The sequence below is a fragment of the Pterocles gutturalis genome, unplaced genomic scaffold (assembly GCF_000699245.1).
Source record: "Pterocles gutturalis isolate BGI_N339 unplaced genomic scaffold, ASM69924v1 scaffold23717, whole genome shotgun sequence".
NCBI lineage: Eukaryota > Metazoa > Chordata > Aves > Pterocliformes > Pteroclidae > Pterocles > Pterocles gutturalis.
Genome location: NW_010116085.1, coordinates 917 through 23613, shown reverse-complemented (window position 1 = coordinate 23613; position 22697 = coordinate 917). Strand labels below are relative to the sequence as shown.

Genomic DNA, 22697 nt, shown 5'->3' with positions numbered 1-22697 from the left:
ATACAGTCTAAACAGATCTCCAAATTAAGGATTTTTCTAAAATAGAAAAAAATCAAATTCATATAAAAATTCACGGATGGGCAGGATCTTCCACTCTCTTCAGGGAGGTAAGGACCTTTCTGAGTTTGTGAGAAGGTATCTCTGGATACCTTTTTCCATCTGAACAGGGTATTCTGCAGGAATTGCTCCCTGAGCTGGATGCCATTACCTCCTCCTTGTCATCAGGATGACTCTCAGAACCTTCTGGTTGTGTTTCTAGACAGTGAGAGCAGGCACGGACTGAGACACCAGTACACCTAAACAGTTGATCCTGTGCCCTCACAGTGCAAGAGTCAGCTGTAAATGAACAGGGAAATATAATCCATCCTCCAAAAAGTATATAAAAATCTGCCTTCTACACAAACTTCACAATTTTGGCCCACTGTTTGCAAAACAGCCCCATTATCTGAAGAAAAACAGAAGTCTGGAAGCAAAGTATCACAGCAGATGCAGACTGACAAGAGCAGTGCTTTATCCATTATTTGATCCAAGCAGAATACAGAAGGAATCCAAATTACTTGTTGCTGCACAAACACAATAGAACCAGAACTGACTGAAAATTAGTTTATATTAGGACAAATTATAACACATCATTGCTACAGAGGCAAGTATTCTGGTACTCAGCTGGGGAAGAACCATCACAGGAATTTTATCATATTGGTCCAACTAATTGCTAAGAGAAGTGCCGAGCGTTAACAGAAGCATGGGAGACATCTGTTAGTTACAGTGAGTTATGTTTCATTCTAAAACCAGAATTAACCCAGTTTTTGGTTAATTTTTGCTGCAGACGTTTTCCTACCACATACCATAAAGCAATGGGGGCACTAGTGTTGCAGTCATTCAGAACACACTTCAGCCTGGACCATAGTTGTTTTTATCTTGAAATGACCATATGACTCAAAATAACATCAGATAAAACTAAACAAATCCTACATAAACTGATGTCTGTTAGTGGGAAGAACATCCCAGCAAAGCCCCAGCTGCAGAAAAGAGTTAAAACGTGGCAGTGAATTCCCCTGACAGCCCATGCAGGTTCCCCATCCACTCAAGGGCTATTGGTCTGTACAACTTCAGCACTGTGTTGCTCATTTGTGAGTAGACAATATGGACACATACTGTACAGGCTTCCCTTCTGCCTGCTGTAGACTTGAGCACTGCATGGACAAGACCAGCACAATACAGAGGGAGCTCAGCTGAAGTAGCGTGGCACAAGCACCTGGCCTGGATCCCTCTGGGAGTACAGACAACTGTTAGGAACCTACCAGCAAAGTCAGAGCAAGAAGGCTGAAGAGATAAATCTGGCAAAGAGCTAGGATTCACTGAGCAAACAGAGAAGCCAAAAGAGTCCAGGGAAAAAAATTAATTGCATAAGGAACGGGGGAGAATAATTACAGGATGTTAGAGGGAGGCATTAACTGGGACTTGGGTGAGCAAGTCAGCATAAAGTCACTGGAGATGGTTGGGACAATGAAACAAACTAGACCTGAAATAGGGCAGGAAGGAAATAAGACTTCCATATTTAACTCAGAGCTGGGAATCACGATGACAAAGTTGAGAAATTACAACTAAGAACAGATGTGATACATGAAGAACAAAAGACTGAATCAAGCTAAGGAAAGAGACAAAATGAAGGATGCTGACTCTCAGAAAGGGACATCACATACAGAAATAACCACAAAGTTTATTGCTTCTGCCTCTCTGCCTGTCCATTTCCTACACTAATAGCTTAATTAAGTAGCTTCTGAATAACTGCAGTTTTCAGCTGGTGTTTTAAAGTAAACTGTCTCTGGTTTTCTCAGAAATGCCTATACTGATGAGTATGTGCTGATGCAACTGACCTCTGTTCACGCTCTAAGTCCACTTGACATCCGTGGATTTGTATCCTAGAAGCCCTATAATCATGTTACAATGCTTGTGCCTGAACAAGCAAGGCTTCTGAAAAGTGAAAGGTTTCAAAAAAAACCATCATTTATGTTGCTGCACATCAATTTTTATCATTCAAACAATAATCATGTTACAATGCTTGTGCCTGAACAAGCAAGGCTTCTGAAAAGTGAAAGGTTTCAAAAAAAAAATCATTTATGTTGCTGCACATCGATTTTTATTATTCAAACAACTTCTGAAGCCTAACGTGTCCGGAGCAGATCACCATGGCCCAAAACACAAATATTGAGATTTTATAACATTCAGTAAATAAGTTTCAACAGACAGCAAGACATTCCTAATGTGCTGGGAATAACTTCTCAAAAGTTCATTAAGCACTCCTCTTACTAAGAATAAAAATTCACATATTTTTCATACACATGCTTGAAGGTTCACATTTGACTCGTTACTCTTCCTCAGCCTACGATGTGGCATCTTTACCAGCTATGAAATTCAGCAAAATGGTTAACAATTAACTAAACACAGGCTACAAGTTCATAGGAATTAGAGGACAAAGCATTAGACATTTTGGAAAGGAAAGCTGGAAAACAAGTTTGCAAGGAGGTGAAATAAAAGAGAGCAGATTATATATTAACTAATATTGCTACTGAACTTTAAGGTTTTGAAGCAGAATTTTACAGCTGTTCCTGGAGAATATGATCTTAGTAGAATGCAGTGAACCTATCCTTGCTCCCCTTTCTTTAAAATTAGATTTCCAACAAGTAGTATTAATAATTTTATTCAATCAGAAAAGTATTATCTGTATTTTTTGGGTGTTTCATCAGCAAAAGCAACTCTTTCATTATTTCCTTCCTTTTTTAACCCAACCACAAACAATTTAAAACAAACTACTTACTGATGCATTTCTCAAAGCGCCTGTATCTGTATTTCCTGTTCCATCAGACAAAGGCTTTTCAAAATATTTCTGTATTAAACATTCAAAAGAGGGAACTGTGTCGCTGGGGTTTATCAGCCATGCTGCAATCCTTGGATCTAACACGACACTATCAGCAACTACAAAAATAAGTTATTTCTAACAGTTAAAATATTTAAAAAATTGAGAAATACCTCTAAGGTTTTGCCTATCTTTCCTTTAGGTTACCATCATAAATAGAAAAGCATTTCTACTAAAAAAATGTTAAACATTGAATGGGCACCTGTAACATATGGTCAATACAACGACTACACAGAAGTAAACTCAACATTGAATATTTTTCAAGAGGGTTTTTTGTGGTCTAGGGGGTTTTTGGGTTTGTGGTTTGGTTTTGTTTTGGGGGGGGGGGTTAAGATGTAAGTAAACCTTTGGTTCTTAAGATTGACTGTAAAAGATTCTTCCTTATCACTGAAGAATTTCAACTTGAAGTTTTTCTTGTGGGTGTCTCCCTCTCGTACAGTTTCACTGTTGCTGTTAACTTGATTGATAAACACAAAATTGCTATTTGGAGTCAGAGGAGAGGTTTACTTCCTAGCAATCAGACTCCTGAGATCTTTAATGTATATACAAATTCACATTGGGTGTAGAATGCATTGTTCTCAAAAATCAGAACCTTTTGTCCTACAGGATCTTATGTGCTTACACTGCGCTTTCTCTCATGTTCACATAGATATATAGGATGGAGTAAGCCTAGTGCTGTTTCATTGCCCTTTTAACCACAGTTTCAATATACGTTCTGCAGTATCAGAGGAGAGAGAAACTCGCACCTAGAATGCTTTGAGATATATTCAAAGATAGATATAAGTACCCTCTTCAGTAACCCCTAACCACCTAAATTCAAATCACAACCCACAGGTACGTTTGTAGATTAGAGAACTCCATGCTACCCAACCTTATCGACTCAGTTACCTGGAAGCAAGTTTTAATGTCCATAACGCAAGTTACAGCTCTAGGGCTATTCTAAAGAGAACCAGGCTTGTTCACCTCTACCAATATAACTTGCTAAAAATAACTTGATGTGGCTGCTCAGTAGATGTTAGGGAAGGAGACATCTTGCCCTGAATAAGCTCTGCTGCAGTGGGCAGACAACTGAAGGATATTTCATCGGCATGGTCAAATACCAGGATTTTATGTAGCTCCTTATCCTTTCTCTGAATGCAAACAGCTATTCACCTCAGAAGCTAGCAGATGCCAAGGAACGTCTTGGAAGTGTCCCAAGGATACCCTCCTGATAGTGCTACTACGAAAGTCTTTCTGTGATTGGAAGGACAGTCTTAGCCTTGGAATGGTGAAGGTTAAGAAAGTAGGTCAAGCTCTGAGTCCACTCCAAAACCAAGCTTTGGATGTGGCCACAGGAGTGAGCACACTAGTTGAAGAATGAGTGCAATCATTGAAGTGACCACAGTCAATATAACATACAGAGAAATTTCAGTGTTTGATTGATTTACAAAGATGGGATTTTATCTTAAAAAAGGCAGGGGTTGTGTGCTTTTTTACCACAGAAGAAATAATGGGTGAGGAAGCATCAACTTCCAAAGTTAAAAAAAAAATGAGACAAGAATTCTTTTGGATACTAGAAGCTTCAGATTCAAATCCTATGCATCAGATGGGATCTAACCTAGATCTGGTATTTCATGTGTACAGGTCATAAAACTGTCACTAGTGCCAATACCATGATGATGTTTCTTCCCCCCCTCTTCTCATTCCCAGGACTAAGTGTCTTTTGTGTAGATCTTCACACCAGGTTCTAAATCATCAGTTCACTGTGATTTCCTGATGAAACTTTTCAGATGCTGAACACAAGCTGAAGACTCTCCACAGAGCAAGTCTTTTCTGAAAGGTCACACTTAGTTTTGCAGTTCACTCATCTGATACATAGAACCAATAAAAAATAATTATTTTTACTTGGTTTTTTTGTAGTTTCTTTTAAATCCATGCAAAAGTGTCTTATTTGGCCTAATTCTGACGACTATGAAGACCTCTGGAATTTATTTTACCTTCTCCTCTTCAGCAGAGAAAGTTTTTCTAGGGAACACGAAACATGAAAACAGTTTGACCTTTTCAGCTATAGTCAGGACTGTATTGAGAGCTCTTACTTCCACTGGAAGCTATCCTTAAATTACTCAATGATTTGATACCTGCTCTGAGAAGAAATACATCTTGACCTGCCAAGCCTTTGGTCACAACCTCGCCCAAGAAGGCTGTTCTTCTCTATGGTACTAAAACTCTGGTTTCAAACATATTACTTAACCACCGATCTAGTCAGTTCTACACCTTGAATTTTTAACAGAAACATCAAAAGCAGAGAGATTATACAATTAAATCATAAATAAGATTAAAGTTACCTTGTTTCCAGCTAATTTCATTACCATAAACTTGAAGTAGAGTCCTCAGGAAATCCTTTGCATTGAAGCAAATAATCGGAACTTTGCGTTGTAGCATTTGAAACAACACTTGCCTGCACAAAAGCAGTTCATTAATTCACACTATATTGCTACTAGATTTAGTGAATTTCTGTAAAAATTCAAAAAGGATGTTTACCATACTAATGTCCAAAAACATACCAGATAAGAAATGCAGTTCAGGAAACATAAGATAAAAGAAAGGTAAACCCGGAAAACAATATTTTTTGGTGCCACATAGCTGTAAGCTCTTAATAAAGGATTTCTAGGTGAATGTAAACAGCTCCTACCAAATCCCAACCTAGTTCTGCAGAGCTGCTGTTAGTGATATGCTGACCCCAAAGGAATAGTCTGTTCTTATTTGGTTTGTATTATCCCAGGCTTGACACAGAACTAATACAGCTAATATGAAATTCAATAAGCTTGACATCTAAGGAAATTAAGCCAGTGCCGTGTAACCAGCACCAGTGTTGCTAAAAGCACACAAAAAGCAAAACAGTATTTTTCCCACATAGCCTCACCAAGCAAATTTCTTGGGAACCTGCTGTTCTTGTTCCCAAAGAGATGACCGTTCAGTTTTTAAATAAATTAATTTATCATTTTCACTAGCAGCATTCCAAGTACAGTCAGTTGAAGAGGAACTGGGAGAGCCAGGGAGATCAGTCCGATTCTTCACTAACACGACAACTCCTTTTACTGATGATGTTAAGACCTGTTAAGTATAATTACAATAGTGTTTTCTCTGACAGATTTTATGCAATCCTATAAAGAATATTTCCTAAATATATTACAAGATTAAACCTATTATGTACACTAGAGTTATTGCACGTGCCATTTACACAGTAGAGCAGCATGCAAGTGTTTCAGCCTTGAAACAAAAATCCATCATGACAGACATAGTACAAAGCAGGAAAAAAATATTCTAATTCAAACAGTCTCACTTTAAGTATACAAATGCCTGTTTAGCCCAAACAGTTTCATTTTCTTTAAGTTTTCTTGGTAACTAAAAATAAATTGTAGTCATAAGTATTAAGGTTTACCTCATTTTACATTTATATTTTGGTAAGCAATATACAAAACTGGTCCAGATTTTAGGCTCCCAATGAACATGGTTCCGTGTCATATGTACAGTTCAAATGCTTCTGCAAAACTGACTAAACAAAACACATTATTCACTAACCTGCTCTGAGTTGAGCTGTGAAGAACCATCTTGAAATATCATAGTAGTTACAAAAGCCCCTGCCTGTTCTATAGTTGCAAGCAATTCTCTTTTTTCTTCACATCCCAAACTCCTGATATCACAAGGATAATTTTCAGAAGACTCTGTTTGTCCAGAAGTACAGTTGTATCTTCTCTCATGTGAAGAAGTGTCGGTCTTTACAGGTAATCTTTTTGTTTTCTCTGAACAAGTAGGCACATCTTGCTTTCTTTTAAGGGGAGTAGCTATATTCTTTTCATCATGCTTTAGGGTTTTTGCTCCTACTGGAAGATCCTTTTCTCTATATCTCCATGTTGACAAGTCTAAATCCTGGTAATAGCTCACTGTTTTGGTATCATGACAGTAAAGTATTTCATCACTATGTACTGTCCTGACTATGAGACCAGCAGTCCCGTTTTCAGGGCTGGCAGGTGTTTTTAATAAGGCAATTGTAGAATCATGAGTGTCCTGGAAAAATTGGAAATTTTTTAGTGAACCACTTATTCAGCTTATTAGGAGAAATAAAAGTAAATGTACATGAGTTAATTTAGATAAGCTTTTCAGGAAGTGATATTCTATGAAAAAAATGTTGATACTAACAAAACAAAAAGTCAGTTTAGGGGAACGACATTACATAAAACAAAATTCAAGTATTTATCAGTAAAGATTATTTTGCTGATTTACATTGCTTACATCCAAAACCAACACCATTTTTTTAATCTTAGTCCAACACTAAAAAATGGCAAATTAACAACTGTTAGATGCATCTAGTCCAGTAGCCTGTTTTCCATAGTGACTAGGTTATTAGTGACCTTTGGAGAGAGAAGAGACCATTCATTTCCACCTTTAGCTTCATTATTCAGATCTTTTTTCATAACTGCTTAGTTTATTAAAGAACTTTCGGTAAGGGACCATAATGACTGCTTTGGAAATTCAAGTATGCTGATTCAGTTGGATCTCCACCAATTTCTTCAAACAACTTACAAGATTGCAAGACATAACAAAAACATATCTGAAAGAATATATATAAAAATATATATCTGAAGAATTATTATCAGGTGCACAAATAAGTATTCTGTTCTGTTTAAGCCACTAGGCCCAGAACAGCTTTCCTACTCCAGATAGTCCCTGGATCCCTGTACAGCAGCATGCTATTAAACACACAAGCAATAAGTTGCATAGTAATATTATGATTCTACTCCTCCATCCTTAATTTCCTTCAGAAATTTCCTTGGTATGCTACTGGCCCTAGTATTTTCTTACTGTTTCTTAGTTTCTTCTACAACCTCTTCAGCTGAGAGAGATCCTCTGTCTTGATTTCATAAACAAGGACTCTGGAATGGCAACTGATAACCCTCCCAAGATTCCCCAAGGTAAATGTGTATTTAGCTATTTACAGATACACAGAGTTGTATCTTCCCTCAATACTCTTCTTACACCTTGATCATCAACAGGTTTTACAGGAGCTGGCAAGCTTTTGACTCCTGAGGCATTTGAAAAAATGATGTATTATTAGTGATGCATTTGAAAGCTGTTTCTCAAAGTCTGTTTGGACTATGCTATTGTATATTTCCACATAACTTACCCAAAAGAAGCAACTATAAAAGAACACAAATTCTGCTAAGTTCAGCTTTTTGCATGATGACATTTTTTAGTTGTCTCCTTCACGCTGTTGCTTAGCCATACCTGTTTTTTCCTGGACAGATTTTAATATTTGTTTTAAGTCTCCAATATCCTGTTTTGAATAAAACCCTGTAGTATGTACAAATGTTCTGGGTTTGGAGGTGAAATTTCATATATTTTCTCTTAAAACCACCTTCATTTTTACGTAATTTCCTTTTTTTTTTGAAATAGAGCGTTCCTGTAGTGACTTATCTATCTTCTAATGCCTCAGGAAGACTATAGACCCTGTCAGAGCATCTTTTAGGAGGAAGATTTTGAACCTGATCTCATACCGAAACAAATAAAAAACAATTTCTCTTGTGAGTTGTCTAACCATTCCACAAAGCAGTTGTCTCCTAATGTCTCAGCATCACACAAGTGTAATACTCACCCACTCCATTGAAAAGTAACTGAAGCCTCTCCTAATTACTCTATTTTCTGCTCTTGTAGCACAGCCAGTCTCCATCAGTACCTCTGCTGTCATTACCATTCCAAAAACTAAGGCCTTCTCACTTCAAAAGAACCACAAGTTTCTGCTGTGCCAGGCTCCCATCCATTCCCCAAGACACCAGTTTTCACCAATCAAAGGATATCATCCATCTCTATTCACTCTCTATTGATTGAGCAAGGCATCATGACATAGACTTTTTTTTCTGGTTTTGCAATATTCCCCAACCAGGTTCTTGTATTCCCAAACCTCAGAACTACAGAGTCGAAGGATGAAAAAGGCTTAGACTGCTTGAGATCATGCTTCACAGGATAAACTCTACATCAAAAGTACAATTAACAGGTTCTAAGTAAACAGAAAAAGGGAGTTAATTCAACTTTTGCTACTACCAAAATGAATAGTGGCTGTTCTGAAAGAAAACAAATTAATTGCACTTAGGCAATGCTAATCAAAAAGTAGACACTATAAAAAGCTACTTTAAGTGGAAAAACAATATCACAGAAGGACCAAACGTTTAAGAGCTGTAGAGAGACAACTAATCCACTCAAATGTATTCTCCAGTCAAACTGCAAATACTTGTATTGTTTAACACAGTCGAATTTGAATTAGGCCACTCAAGCAATTATACAATCAGGAATAAGCAATTCTCTTTGAAAAGATGCAAAAATAAGAACAAAACAATTTAATTATCGAGTCAGAATAATACAGCTGGAACTACAATTAACGACAGAGAGAAGCAGCAGCTTCCAGGAAGAACTAATCTGCTAGAAATAATGACATAGCTGGAAGTAGAAAAAACTCCCGGGATGCAGTTTCATAATTTATGTGGATGTAGAAAAATTTCACTAGATGCAATGAGTCCAAATTAGCAATTCACCATCACAAAAAGGGGTTCCACTACTATCCATCTGCACCCACAGCTGCATGTCCATCTATGAGACAATTTAACTTGTAGGAAAATGTCCCAGCCCACAAAAGAAACCAAACAGTTTTCTGCATCTTGAGCAACCTAAAGGGACTTGAACTGTGCAACATGCACAGGAGTCAGAGTACGGAAGACTGTGAAATTTGCAGGTGGGACAGGAGTGCACTTGCAGTATTTGCAACTCATTGATAACTCAATGGATCTCACAATCACAGCCTGAGTGGGGGCTGCCGCAGTTATCCATTCCCATTCTTGTACTGGCACTCACTCACATGCACATTAAAGAAAAATCAGAGAGATGATTAAACCAAAAATAAACTTCCTAATACAAAATAATTTTGCGTATGACTCGGCTCACTTCATGATTATGTCTTAGTGACTGTTCAGTGACAGAGGTATGAGAACACTTTTAAACCCTGGTAACTATCTAAACAAGGCAACTTCATTTACTTCCGATCGATCTGTCGCAAAAGACTAACTTCCTATGAAAAGGGTAACAGAAGCAGGGCCAAGATTCTCATAGGTAAATGAGAGTGCAATTTTGGCAAGAGCAAAATAAGACAGAGGAAATTTATCTGAACTGTGAATGTATGCAATATATTGTAATAAAGCTTGTTATGGAAGAGCCAGCCTACAACAACTTCAAACCTGCTATAAAAAGACTGCTTTTAGCAGTCTTCAATCTTACAATATGCTTGCCTTTTCATTTTTCAGATGCACATCCTTATCACCTAGCTCATTTTCCTTTGTCTTCTGTATACCTTTAAAAAAAAGAATTAAAAACATTTTATAATACAAGTGAACCCGACACAGTGCATATAACTTAGGTTCCATACAGTGTTACATTACTGACACTTTTACCAAACATAAAATAATTGCAATAAAATTTTCCATGACAACTATTTTCCTCAAATTAATATCATTCACGCCTAAAAGGGCCCTGCAGGTTCCTAAATACTCATATGCAAAAGGACACTCTGTCCCCATTAAGAAAAGATTAACTCAAATTTGCTACAAAGCAGACATTTTCCACGGTATTCAGAAGAGTCATTACTATGATACCATAAATATGCATCTTTCCTTCTTTCAAAAAAACACATCCCATCTTGGTCAAAGTAACGTTAGGGGCATGACTAAGAAAACAAAACAAAAACCACCAAACTACACACTTTACACAGTTCAACTGTTTTCTTGGAACTAGGCAGTATTATTCCACAATAATTTTCTTCAGTAAAACACTATTTGCATATACATCTTTCCCATACCATGCCCTCCAGAGAACTGACTATGCTTCATCTGCAGAGGATAATTTTTTCACGTTTTTCGTCCTCGTGCTAGAACAGGTATTGTAAGACCAGACAAGAACAGAGAGCAATGAGAATTGAGACTCATCAGGCTGACAAGAGGCAAAGTAATGAAGCAGAAGGGCCACCAGTGCTGGGTCTAAGATAGAGACCTGTCCCACAGCCTGGGCCCACCACTGAACTACCAGTGACGCTTAGCCTAAAGCTCTGAAAGCAGGCAGACGCTGGAGTTTAAGGAAGGTTTTCTAAATGTACCTCAGGACTCTGCACCACACTAAATGAAACAGTTAGGACATGCCTTCTCTTTTCTGCCCTCAACACTGCCCAGTAGCCCCAAAAAGAGGAGAAGCAAGTGAAGGCTGGAATAAAAGAACAAAGAGCAACAAGCTAGCAATAATTACAAGGTCAGTAGGTACAGAAAGAGGAACAGGGAAAAACTCTACTGAAGTGCGTGTCTCTCCAGAGTTTGCAATTAGGATTCCTTTATCTCAAGACTCTTTTACTGCCCAGCCAAAAGACACCTCATGTGCAGAATATGTATTTTGTCCCCTTCTAACTCCTGCTCCATATTGAGTATAACACTCCACTGCTGTTTTCAGCTATGAAATTTGCATTACTGGCAGTAAGACACCTACATCTAGTGTGCTGATGAACAATGTCAAACAAAGCATAAGGAGAGCTATCATTATTTACTGAAACTGTTTAAAAAAAAATGTCAGGCAAACAAGCACCCTGTACTTAAAACACTAAAATAAAAAAAAAAATAATAAATTCAAAGACTAACTATCTTAGTCTCCAGAAGAAACCACGCTTATTACTTCATAGTATTACATGGAGGTTCACATTGGTGTAAGTGTATAGTCAGTTTTTATCTCCAGCTCAGACTTCTAACCTGAGCTGTTAGGATAGCAAATACTGCATAACTGTATCTGTAGCTTCAAACATTTTAGGTTTGGTTTTCTTGACACTTCCTACAACAACAAAATCAGAATTTAAGGATGATACTAACTTAGGTTACATTCAGTGTTTTTAATTGCTTAACCACTAGACAGTTTTTCTTGACAAATTCACCCTCCAGAGATGATGAGGATTACATTTCTCTCCTTCAGCACACAGTATTCAGTATGACAAGTACCTAAGACCTCGAATTTCTGATTTATGAAAAAGTATCACCAGATGGCAGTAGAAACCCATCCTTTCCTTCAAACTCCTTCAGGCTAGACAGAACCATTACAAGCTCTACTGCCAAGATAACCAGAACTTCACCTGCTAGTTCAACATTGCAGATATCCGCCCTATTTGAACACAATATTTACCTTCTAAAGACAAAGTTTTTCCAGTAAGTAGAACTTAATCTTTGAAGATCTATCAATAAAATAACAGTTCAATACAGTTTAAAACAGACCAACTAACATGACAGGTTTTGTTTTTTTTACAGGAGGCAAACTTTTTCTTCTCTCAAGATCCACTCTGATCAGCTGAAGCTATACATACAGCAAATTTCCCAAAAGCAATTCAAGTAAACCTATCCTTAAGCCTGTATGATAGAAACAATTGTGAGAAATTCCTACATAGAAAGAGCAAGAAGAGCTAGTCATGTGACCTGCCACCAGTAAATGCTTATACTGTTCTTTCACTCCCCAGTGAATAAGGATTTAGCAGTACTACAAAGCAGACAGCAAGCTCATTTTGCTAAAGACACCAGACACCTTCATAGTTGTTTTAAAAAGCGAATCTGTAATTTCACAGCTTGAGAGAGAGTGATTGGATCAAGAGCAGACAATACAACATATTCTAGATATCACACAGTACAGAGGGTTCCCAAGTCTAAGACAAAAAATATTACACAGGAAAATTAAGAAAAAAGAAAATGACAAGGAAGCAAGAGAAGTAGAATAGCAATTAAAGTGAGGCTGAATAAGAAATCTGATTTTCCTTAAAATAGTGTGCATTTTGGTCCAAATGTGCCATCATAAATGAAACCATCCCATACTTCTTCAAACGTGTATCACTGATTTACACAGCAATGAACTATTACCCTTTTCACTGCTACACCAACAGTCTCCACTGATCCAATACTTTACTACTGAAAGAAGAGCCAGAACCGTTATTTACGTAAAACTGAGGCTGCAACAAACACCATGTATACAGGAACAAATACTAGATTTCAGTTGCATCCATCAGGTCATATTCCAGGGTGTAGTTCTCAGGAGAAAACAGAGAACTGAAACCGAGCAAAAGTCTAACTTTCTATCTGCTTCTTTCAAGAGGTACAGTACTGACAGACTATGAAGTACACAGAACTGAGAATAAAAATTCGATTTTGCAAAACCTCCCTTGTATCCACAACATTCTGAGTAAGATTTGCTCAACAGAGTCAAAGATCTGCTGGGGCACTTTTAACATTACGTAATCTGCTCTACCACTGACACTTTTTTTTTAGAATTTCACAAGGAAAGAGTTGCTAATGAACATGTCTTTAAAGGACAGACATGAGTCTGGAGAGTTCACAGGCCTTCTGGCAAATTCCCAGTACCTTTAGTGAGGTATAGGATCTGGTCCAGAGTCAAGTTAATGTATACATTTAATTTACAGTATTAGTTAATTAACAGTTTGAAATTCTCATCTACTTCTATACCACATAGCAGGAACAGGAGGGGGAAAAAAAAACAAACCAAAATTGAGTTTACTGGTAATATCCTAGTTCCTTGCACTTACATAGAGTTATTTAATCAGAAAAGTCCCAGCAAATGTCACAGTTACAGCTTAATTCTTTTTCTAAACCTGGAAACCTAAACTCTCACCTTTTTTTTTTTTTTTCTTCTTTTTAAATAGGGACTAGAGGTTTGATGCTGTTTTGTTTAAGTTTCAGGTTTTCAACTGAAAACAGAAACACTTTAATAGGCTAAGATTTACTCACTTTGGTTATTCTTTCTGCTAGTCTGAACTTCTCCTACAGGAATAGACTGCAAAGCTGTCATAATCCTCTGAGCAATATCAGATAAAGGCACTTTAGAAATCTCACATCCTATGTATGAGGTGTACTGTTCCATTTTTGAGATCAAACCTAAACACAGAACACACAAATTATGCATTATATCAGGGCCACAGAACAATCTGCACTTATATTCTGTTAAAATAAAAACAAAATATAGTGAACATATTCAGTCACTCATTCTCCTCAAGAGAAAGCGACATTCTGTCCCTGATACGCCTATCAGTTTAAGTATTGTAAATAAAAATTAGCAAATTGTAGTAATTTACAGAAACCACTAGATGAAACTACTTTGAAAGTGCTTTAATACACTGATAAAAAAAATGAAGCAGTCCTATTAAGTAAAGCTAACTTCTAATAAAAACCATCTGACAAATAAAAGTCATAATTTACATCTGAAATATCCCCCCTTTCCTCAACATCTTTAAACTATTCTATTATTAGCATATCCATAAATGTACTGTTATTGGTGATCGGGTTTTATCAAGGAAAAAACCTTTCAAGTAACTACCAAAATAGAGCCAACAAGATGAAAGTAACAAGTGTTACTATGATATACAAACATTAGTGATGTGTTGTTTCAGAAAATACATAACTCTAATCCTTAACCTTTGTATAATGGATGTACTCAATTACTATTAAATATTAATAACATTAAAATAGTTACTGTAGTTTATCTATTAATGTAAGAAAGAGGTCAGCAACATCTAAAGTCTCTACACGCTTTGACTGCAGCTGTTCTAAATTTTATCCTTTTTTGAAAAGCAGTCGCTTTTCCAGTTGACCTGTAGCCATATTCTGTAACACGTACAAAATATTTGGAGAGCCCCTAGATACAATACATATGGGAAAATGAGAAACAACAGTGTTCAAACTGATGACTTTGTTGACTTTATATCATTAGAACAGAACAATGCATACAACTTACCACAAACACAAAATAGATCCCCAACATGTTCAAAATACTTAAAGGATTCAAGCTGTACACATCAATTGCTTTACCAAAAACTGCTGTTAAAGAAATTATTCCTCTACAAGTTAATCACTGGCGTCCTGTTACCCAGGTCTTCTCCCACTATATCCAGTGAATGATTAGACTTTCAAGTCAAGATTAACCATCAGGTAAACAATATTTCCTTTGCTTACATGGAAATATTTTTCTTAGCTCAAGACCATAGGCAGATTGCAAGTTTGAGTACTTGCAAGTACAAACATTTGTATCCAGATTCAAAGAGGAACATCCATCAGACTGCATTAGTTTCGGCTATACCTATCTAGCTCAAATTTTATAGTAAGCATGCAAAAGGGAGAGAGGCAGAATGGCTCTTTTCCCTGACATTCCACGAATCAAAAGCATAATTTTTTCCCATGCACAACTCTTCCTAACCGTTATAATTAAGAGCAACGCTTTTTTCCTACACAGGGTAAAAAGGCTCCCTGACTTCTCAGGGTGGGAAGCAGCAGTCTTTAAGCCTCAGGGACATATCAAAATGAGAATCTAGCAGACCAAATATAAACAAGACACTATGCATGAGAATATGCCTATAACCAAAGATTCACCACAAATATTGACAACACTGAACTGAATTTATAGTGTTTGGCATTTAATAATAAACGCAGTGTATAAAGTTAAGCAGCATAAAATCCAGATATAAAGACATCCAACCAGTAAGTTAAAAAAACAATAAACATTTAAAAATAAATTATACTCACATAGAAGTTAAAAGTTTGCCATCAAAATAGTTTTAACTCTATTGTTACGAAAGTTAAAGCTAACTTACTAACGTTCCTCAATATGTACAATGCTTGGAAGCAAGCACAGCTGATCCCATCAAAATATAAAAGACTGCAAGTTATCATACTATAAAAGCCTATTTAGTTCCATTGGTATATTAGAAAGCTATAAAAAATTTGATAAACAGTCTAACAATGCACATGAAAGCAGAAGGATGAAAGCATCAGGATGCTGAATTGAAATGCCTATCATTATAAATTATAAAGCAAATTCAGAAGTCCGAAAGGTAAATTTAAAATTCTTTTTCTTTGAAGAGCCCAGTATGAGTATGGACTGGTTTCAATGGAGGGAACAGCCCATAAGTTAAGAGATATCGGAATGGTCTTAAAACAGATGGTCTTGGTACTTGAAACAGATTCTGGTACATATTCTAACACATTTTTAACAAAACCAAATCTTCTTAGGAAACCTGTAAGGGAAATAATCACACAATATCTGCCTTGGAGAATTCTTCTCTTCAGAATGAGCACATTACATTCATGTTCCAAAATCTAGAATGCCTTCTCTGCATTTGTTTTTCAGTTCACATAACAAAGTTCTTAGCATGCAAGAAAACTTATCTCAAGGGTATGAAATGTTCCTTTCTGTGCTATGCTGTGTGGAGTGGAAATCAAGATACAGGCTAGCAGAAGGGCAGCCTGAATGTAATTCATTCAAATAACCAATGTATTACCTCATATCAAAGAACTTTGACAAAACTGAGATTTTAATTCAGTGGGCAGATGTCAAAAGCCATAAAGCAGCATACAATCCAAACTTGGTAACTGTGGCAATTAAACATACATTGCAATGATAGATAAATATTAGCCTTGATAAGCTAATACTTATCATTCCATGAACTCATAGACAGTTTACATTAACATGTTTTCCTTTCTTAAAAGTACATTGACGTTCAAACATTAAGAACTTCACTGGTGGTGAAATTCTAATCTTCCAGACCACTGGCTTTAGCCTCAGACTGCCGCTCAAGATTCTCCACCATCTCTTTCAGCTTGTCTTGGTCATTGAAAAAATACACATACAAGTTTCTTTCCATCTGATGCAGCTTATTGGACTCTAAAAAGTTTCTCTTTGACTTCACATCAGCAATCAGATCCATAAGGAGTTGATTTAGTTTATTTAAATCAACTTCCAGTAGACGAAACTGCTCAGTAAGTTCCTAGCAAAAAAATACAAGACAAACAATTATTACTTTTATATTGTTAACACACTATCTGAACTAGCAAAATTTTTTGCTTTTGGAAGCCAGTTTCATTTGTAAGTGGAAGTCATCACAAAAAACAAAAACACAGGTGACAAGGGATTCCATTCAATTTATGTAACTTTTGAGCTCCATGTAATGTTACTCGCATCAGGTTATGAAAATGTAAATTAATTTCCTTGTTTACTAAATCTGATGAGCTCAGAGCATAAGAATCAGGCCCGCAACTAGACAGATGGTTGAATGACATTTTCAGTCAATTACAAGTCTTCAGAGCTAGTAAAATCTTAAAAGGGAACAAAAAAAGCCACAACAAAGACGCCACTTCAATTTTAAAATTAAATCATTAGTTACCAGCTACAATTTTCCCAACTGTCATTCTCTTGATAACGTGCAAGTAGATGACTAGCCTGCTTATTTCCTTAAAGGAATTACTTTTCTTGATAAACAGGAGCAATAGAAAGAGATGTCACTATGTTTTAAGAGGTAACGTGGATCAATAGAAAGGTATTTGATTGATTTAATAATGTGTAATCCCTAAATTCTCATTGCTCCAATTACAAAGTTTAATTTTTTAATAAAAACTGTTATATATATTGCAAATTCACTTGACAGATGGAAGTATTAAATATATTTTTATGTATTTAACCAAGGAAGTACTATGTAACAGAAGACTTCCCACAATCCGCTTTTGAGATATCTACAATTACTTAAAACCCATGACAAGTTGCATTTAACAACCCATATTCCCATTTAAGAGAGGCTCTAAACCCAACACCTTGGAGCTCTGAAGCAGGATTGTCCTACTACAACTGTCCTTCAAAATTCTGATATCCTTATTTTGTCCAAATGAACCACCCATGGCCAGGCTTTTTAAGGGGCTAAACCACACTATTCGGGCGCTACAGGTAACAGAGGACAAAAAGCCCATCTGAAACACAGAAAAATTTAAATGAATCCTCCAGTGACATCACATCCAGATGACATATTTCCCACATGATAAACTTACTATGCCTTTGAAAGAAAAGCTAGATGCAATCAATTATTTGCTCAGAAACAAAAAAAATTATCTGCCAACATTTACAAAAAATCTAACATTTGCCAAGAACAATGTAAAGACTGGGCCCATCGACATTATAACAACAAATTTGTTGCTGACACATGGGAGCCAGTTTGTGTGTCTACACCCTTCATACTACATTTTTCTCAGTAAAAGAACATGAGACACATTAATGTAATAATTTTAATAACTAGATAAGGGCTTACCTGACTACCAAGTTGTATTCTATTTCCTCCACGATACAGAGCATCATGAAGGGTATCTACACCACTTTTTAACTTGGACAAAAGGATAGACTGTTCTTGAGAAGATGCTGCTAGCTGATCTTGTACTGTAGCACAGTCCTGCTTTAACTTCTGAGCCATCTGCTCCAGGTTTTCATATGTTTTAAACAATTGCTGTTTTTTATTTTCTCCTTCCAGAAGCTGATATAGCCTGCAACAAATTAAGTTAGATACACAAGCATTTTTTAGTTTCCTAAGCACTCCCGGCATTATCAGTCAAGAGAAGATGTTCACGTTGAGAAGTCAGAGAGAGAACTAGTAAAGCACAGTACTGCTCACGGTACTTTTACTGCACTGCTGTATTGGCCACTGATTTAATGATTCTATCTATATATAGCTAGCACGTGGTTAATAGGACTCAAAAATAAGTAAATTAACAGCAGTGAAATACCAAAGTAACAGTTAATAAATACACAATGAATGCCAAGAGAAGTTGACAATGTGCTTTTGCCAACTATTTCTCTACACTTCAAGGACAGTAAAGTAAGATCCATTTTTTTAAGTGCTGAAAACCAGCTAACTTCAATGGGCAATGAGAAATAAGAGAAATCTTTATGACATTTTCAAGCTTCTTGGAGTATTTCCTATTTTCCATCTATGAAAAGACTGATAGAAAATTCTTCAGTTAGTTACAAGTCATGCAAAAGACAGCAATACTTAATGTACCAAACCATACCCTTACACTGCATCAGAAAGAGTCTCATACAATTACAGGTAACTTTCCTCGGTTGCTACTAACACCTCTGCATATTAAAATGTTCAAGAGTTGAGCCCCAATATAGAATCAGACTGGCTTTAATGCAAGCAGGAGCTATATTTCAAAAGTAACTGATTTTCTTTCAAGTGTCTTCTGCTTATAAACACTTCAGGGTTTATAGCTCTTTCAACTTCCCTTCACAAGCATGAATACTAAGGCCTGCCTTTAAAAAAAAATAAAAAAAAAAGTGAAAAAGTAGCCAGACAACATTCTGATTCAGTGATTTGGAGGCTTAATAACAAACCTGAACAAAAATGTTACAAGTTGCCAATGCAAACACACCATGGGAGTAAAAGTAATGCTGCATAACTCTTCCAGTCATTCACTGTGCAAGACCATACTCAGCTAACACTTAACAATTATCAAACAACACTTAAAGCACCATTTTAAAGAAGGAGGAAAAGTCTGACATTAACACACCTATAATCATTCAATACACCTCATCAAAAGGTTCAGAGTCTTGAAGTGACAGCAACACATCTCACATTCCTACTGTATCACCTGAGCTGCAAGGAGACTTAATTACTTAGATGGTAAAAAAACAGATTCCTGCATGGGTGACGGAACACTGAAGCCAGATGGCAAATCAAGCAGTAAAAATGTGCTAAACACATTTTATATCTTCAAGGAGTCGTTCCTCTCCTCCCCCACATGGGGGTTTCTGCAGGCTAAGCTAAGGAGGCCATGCATATGATCTGGAAAATCACTGTTATGAACAGCTGTCTACACCTATACTTCTGGAACAGCTTTCAAGAGGTCCTAGATCAGCACACCATACAAGACAGGTTTAGCTTTAAACATTCATTATCTTCTAGATAATGCTTGGAAATGCTTCCGCAATATTAACAAGACTGATAATTGAACGGTTTTTCCTCAAGCAAACCTGAAAAGAATTTCAAAGGATAAGCAAGAGGCAAATCTCATATCTTGAAGGCTTCAGTTCTGGAGAACTCAAAATACTTAATTAGCTACAGCAAGCAACTAAGAACTTGGCAATAGAAAGGGCTTAGCTTGCCTAAGCCTTTACATCCCCAGTATTATTTCAAAGTAAGTCAAAGTCACACTCACCTGCAAGAGAAACCATCCTTTGAACTAATAATGTTCCTTGGCTTTGCATGTTGAGTTCGCTCAGTTATCACCTGTAGTCTCTGTTGCAACTCATTAATGCTTTGTTTCAGAGATTCTACCAAATTCTCAAGTTGAGAGGAGATCTCCTTATGTTTCTTCAACTCCGTTTCATAGGCTAGCTCAATAAATTCAAATGATGCTTTTTGTCTTACCAAATGCCTGCATATTTCATCTTGTCTTGAAGCATAATAGTCCTGCTGAGCAATCTCACCATCCAAGTATGCTTTCACCACTGGCGCACTCAAAAGTTGTGCATTCTTTTTCAGAAGGGGAAGCAGCTCCTCGTTGTTTATCTGAGTTATTTCTTGTTTAATTGTTGAAATGTTATAATTTAAACGAGATATTTTAGCATCCAGGTTTTCTTGTTTTCCAATATCCTGTGTAAAGCAAAATATTTGTTAATTTATTCATGGTTCCCTCCAAGCCACTTCCCTAATACATTTCTTCAGTTCACACAGGATTCTTATATTTATGTTACATTAAAATCTTTTCTATCTACAAAACTAAATTGAAACTCCACAAGCAGTTTTACAGACCTTTACAACATGAGGCAAACACAGATTTAAAAAGTAGATATCAAATAAATGTATTTCAGGCAATAATAATTTAAATCTACTGCAGGGCCAGGAAACTGTTTATTGTGGAAAAAAATACGACAACTGTATTTTACTTAGCACCCAGATTTCAAGCATGTCTAACTGAAATCTCACATGCAAACATAATCTTTTACATTGAGTCAGATGACTATTAACATTGCTATCAGAATCAAACTTTTTCAAACGACTAATCAATCAAGCCCTATATGCCAGTCATCCATAAATGAAAATACACAAACCGACATGATGCCCCCAGTTAGTCTGTGGCTGGCATAAGCTAATATTTTTCCTTCAAATTTTTTAATTCCAGTAGTCATATCTGCCTGTCACTCACTTTTTGAGAGATTTCTGGGACTTCAACTATCCAATCCATTTATTTAGTATTTAAAACATGTCACCATAATGTCACCAGATTACAAATACTTGAGTTTCAAAACTGAAATAGAACTTTCCAAATGTATGCTATGGAATATAAACAGGAATACATTTATCATATTACCTCCTCAATACCACAACATTTCAACCAAAGTTAAGCTTTAATTTGTTGTACAAACAACCGAGAGCCAGTTATAATCTTAAATTTCAGAATTAAATTAAACTGGAAAGAACCTAAATTCTAGGTTTTTTTAAGGTAGCAATTCTGGAAAACAGAATTAAAGGTACTCTGCCATACTTCTAAATATAGAAACTGGAGCTATTTCACATGAGGAGTTTTGTGAACAAGACTAAAATTTCATAAAAGTGCAATTTTACTATGTAAAAATAGTTGAAATAACAGTAACTCAGCAATTCCTTTTACTAGATCCAGTTGAACACGCCTGCCTTTTTAAAACTCCACTACCTTCTACCACCTTTTGCAGCTTACCTTGTTGTGTAAGGACTGCAGCATGCTCTCTGCACATTTTATAGCTGAATTCATGCTCTCCTCTTTAACTTGCATTTGAATTATCTGATGTTGAGCACAAATATATGCTGTCTGCAGCCTGGCCATCTCTTGACTCTCTCCACAAACTTCATTAGTCTCATCACAAGTGACTTGCTTGCTTATATCCAAAAGCTGAAAGCTGTCTTCATGTGAACTTTCAACCCATTCGGATGTACCTTGATAAAAATGTTTTTTTAAGTATGAGGTAAGTGCTGCAGTGCTTTGTTCTTCCTGAGACAAATACTTGTCCAAAGAAAGTTGGGAAAAAAATGCTGGATGTGGACCTGACCCGTGTTCTGAATCTGAAGCAGTGAAGAAAGAGGCCAGTTTCTTAGCTGCATCTGTAAGAGACAGCAGTTCACTACTAAGCTTATTATTTGCTGCAGTAAACACTTGCAGTCCTTCTTTCAAACCTTTACGTGTTTCTTCCTCTTTGCTTTTTAGCATTTGTAACGTATGGCTGTTGGCAGAAACCATCATTTGAAGCTTATTATGCCGATGAATTTGAAGTTTTTTTAACTTCTGAAGAGTTTGAAGCTCATCCTCTAATCTCTTCAGTTCCTCCTCTTCATCCTCTTGGCTACTGTTCTTGGAATCCACGGGCTTCAAGGTTTTAAGGACTTCATCCAGTGCATCTTCTTCTAAAATGGGCTTACCAGACTCAAGAAGATTATCAAAATCTTGCAGTTCTTTCTCAGATACCACATACTGCTCATTTACATTTCCACAAAACCACTCCAGAAACGATTTGTCTTCTGAAGATTCAAAGAGCCAGTCAAAATCTTCTCCATTAAGCTCATCAGCTTTTGGATATCCAATTTTCTTAAGAGTTTCCACAAAATCATTTCCACAGCTCATGGTTAGAATATTTTTTGTAAGCACAAAAGATCCAAATACATAAAAAAAATCTGGGGTATTATTCCAGTTGTGATTTTTTTGTCATTTTAAATGAATATTCAGTATTTTAATAAAAAGAGTCTGCACAGGAAAAAGGAAGTGTCAGATCACACCAGAAAACTGAATGCTATTCTGGATTAGAGTGGCTATTCAAAGACTAGAAACCAATTTTTATTTCAGGGATGTCCTAATATATTTTGTTCATCAAATCAGGACACATAGTT

The 22697-nt window shown here is 36.4% G+C and overlaps 2 protein-coding genes across 2 annotated transcripts in view; both read right to left on the bottom strand.

Annotated features, from left to right (window-relative positions):
* The window catches only part of POLN (polymerase (DNA directed) nu), a gene marked incomplete at its 3' end in the record, with an annotated part of 35849 nt that extends 21961 nt beyond the window's left edge, over positions 1–13888 (bottom strand). The window contains exons 1-6 of the mRNA XM_010075407.1: positions 13756–13888; positions 10231–10292; positions 6479–6964; positions 5820–6010; positions 5242–5354; positions 2819–2976 (exon numbers count right to left, since the gene is read on the bottom strand). Of these exons, the coding sequence (XP_010073709.1) occupies positions 2819–2976; positions 5242–5354; positions 5820–6010; positions 6479–6964; positions 10231–10292; positions 13756–13888 (1143 nt within the window). The remainder of the gene's footprint in view (positions 1–2818; positions 2977–5241; positions 5355–5819; positions 6011–6478; positions 6965–10230; positions 10293–13755) is intronic.
* A 2662-nt stretch (positions 13889–16550) lies between these two features.
* Positions 16551–22434, bottom strand: HAUS3 (HAUS augmin-like complex, subunit 3). Its single transcript, XM_010075406.1, has 4 exons — positions 21517–22434; positions 19996–20432; positions 18093–18321; positions 16551–16784 (listed from the first exon to the last, which is right to left on the bottom strand). Exons 1-4 carry the CDS (start codon positions 22432–22434, stop codon positions 16551–16553), a joined length of 1818 nt encoding a protein of 605 aa, XP_010073708.1.
* Between the last annotated feature and the right edge of the window lie 263 nt (positions 22435–22697).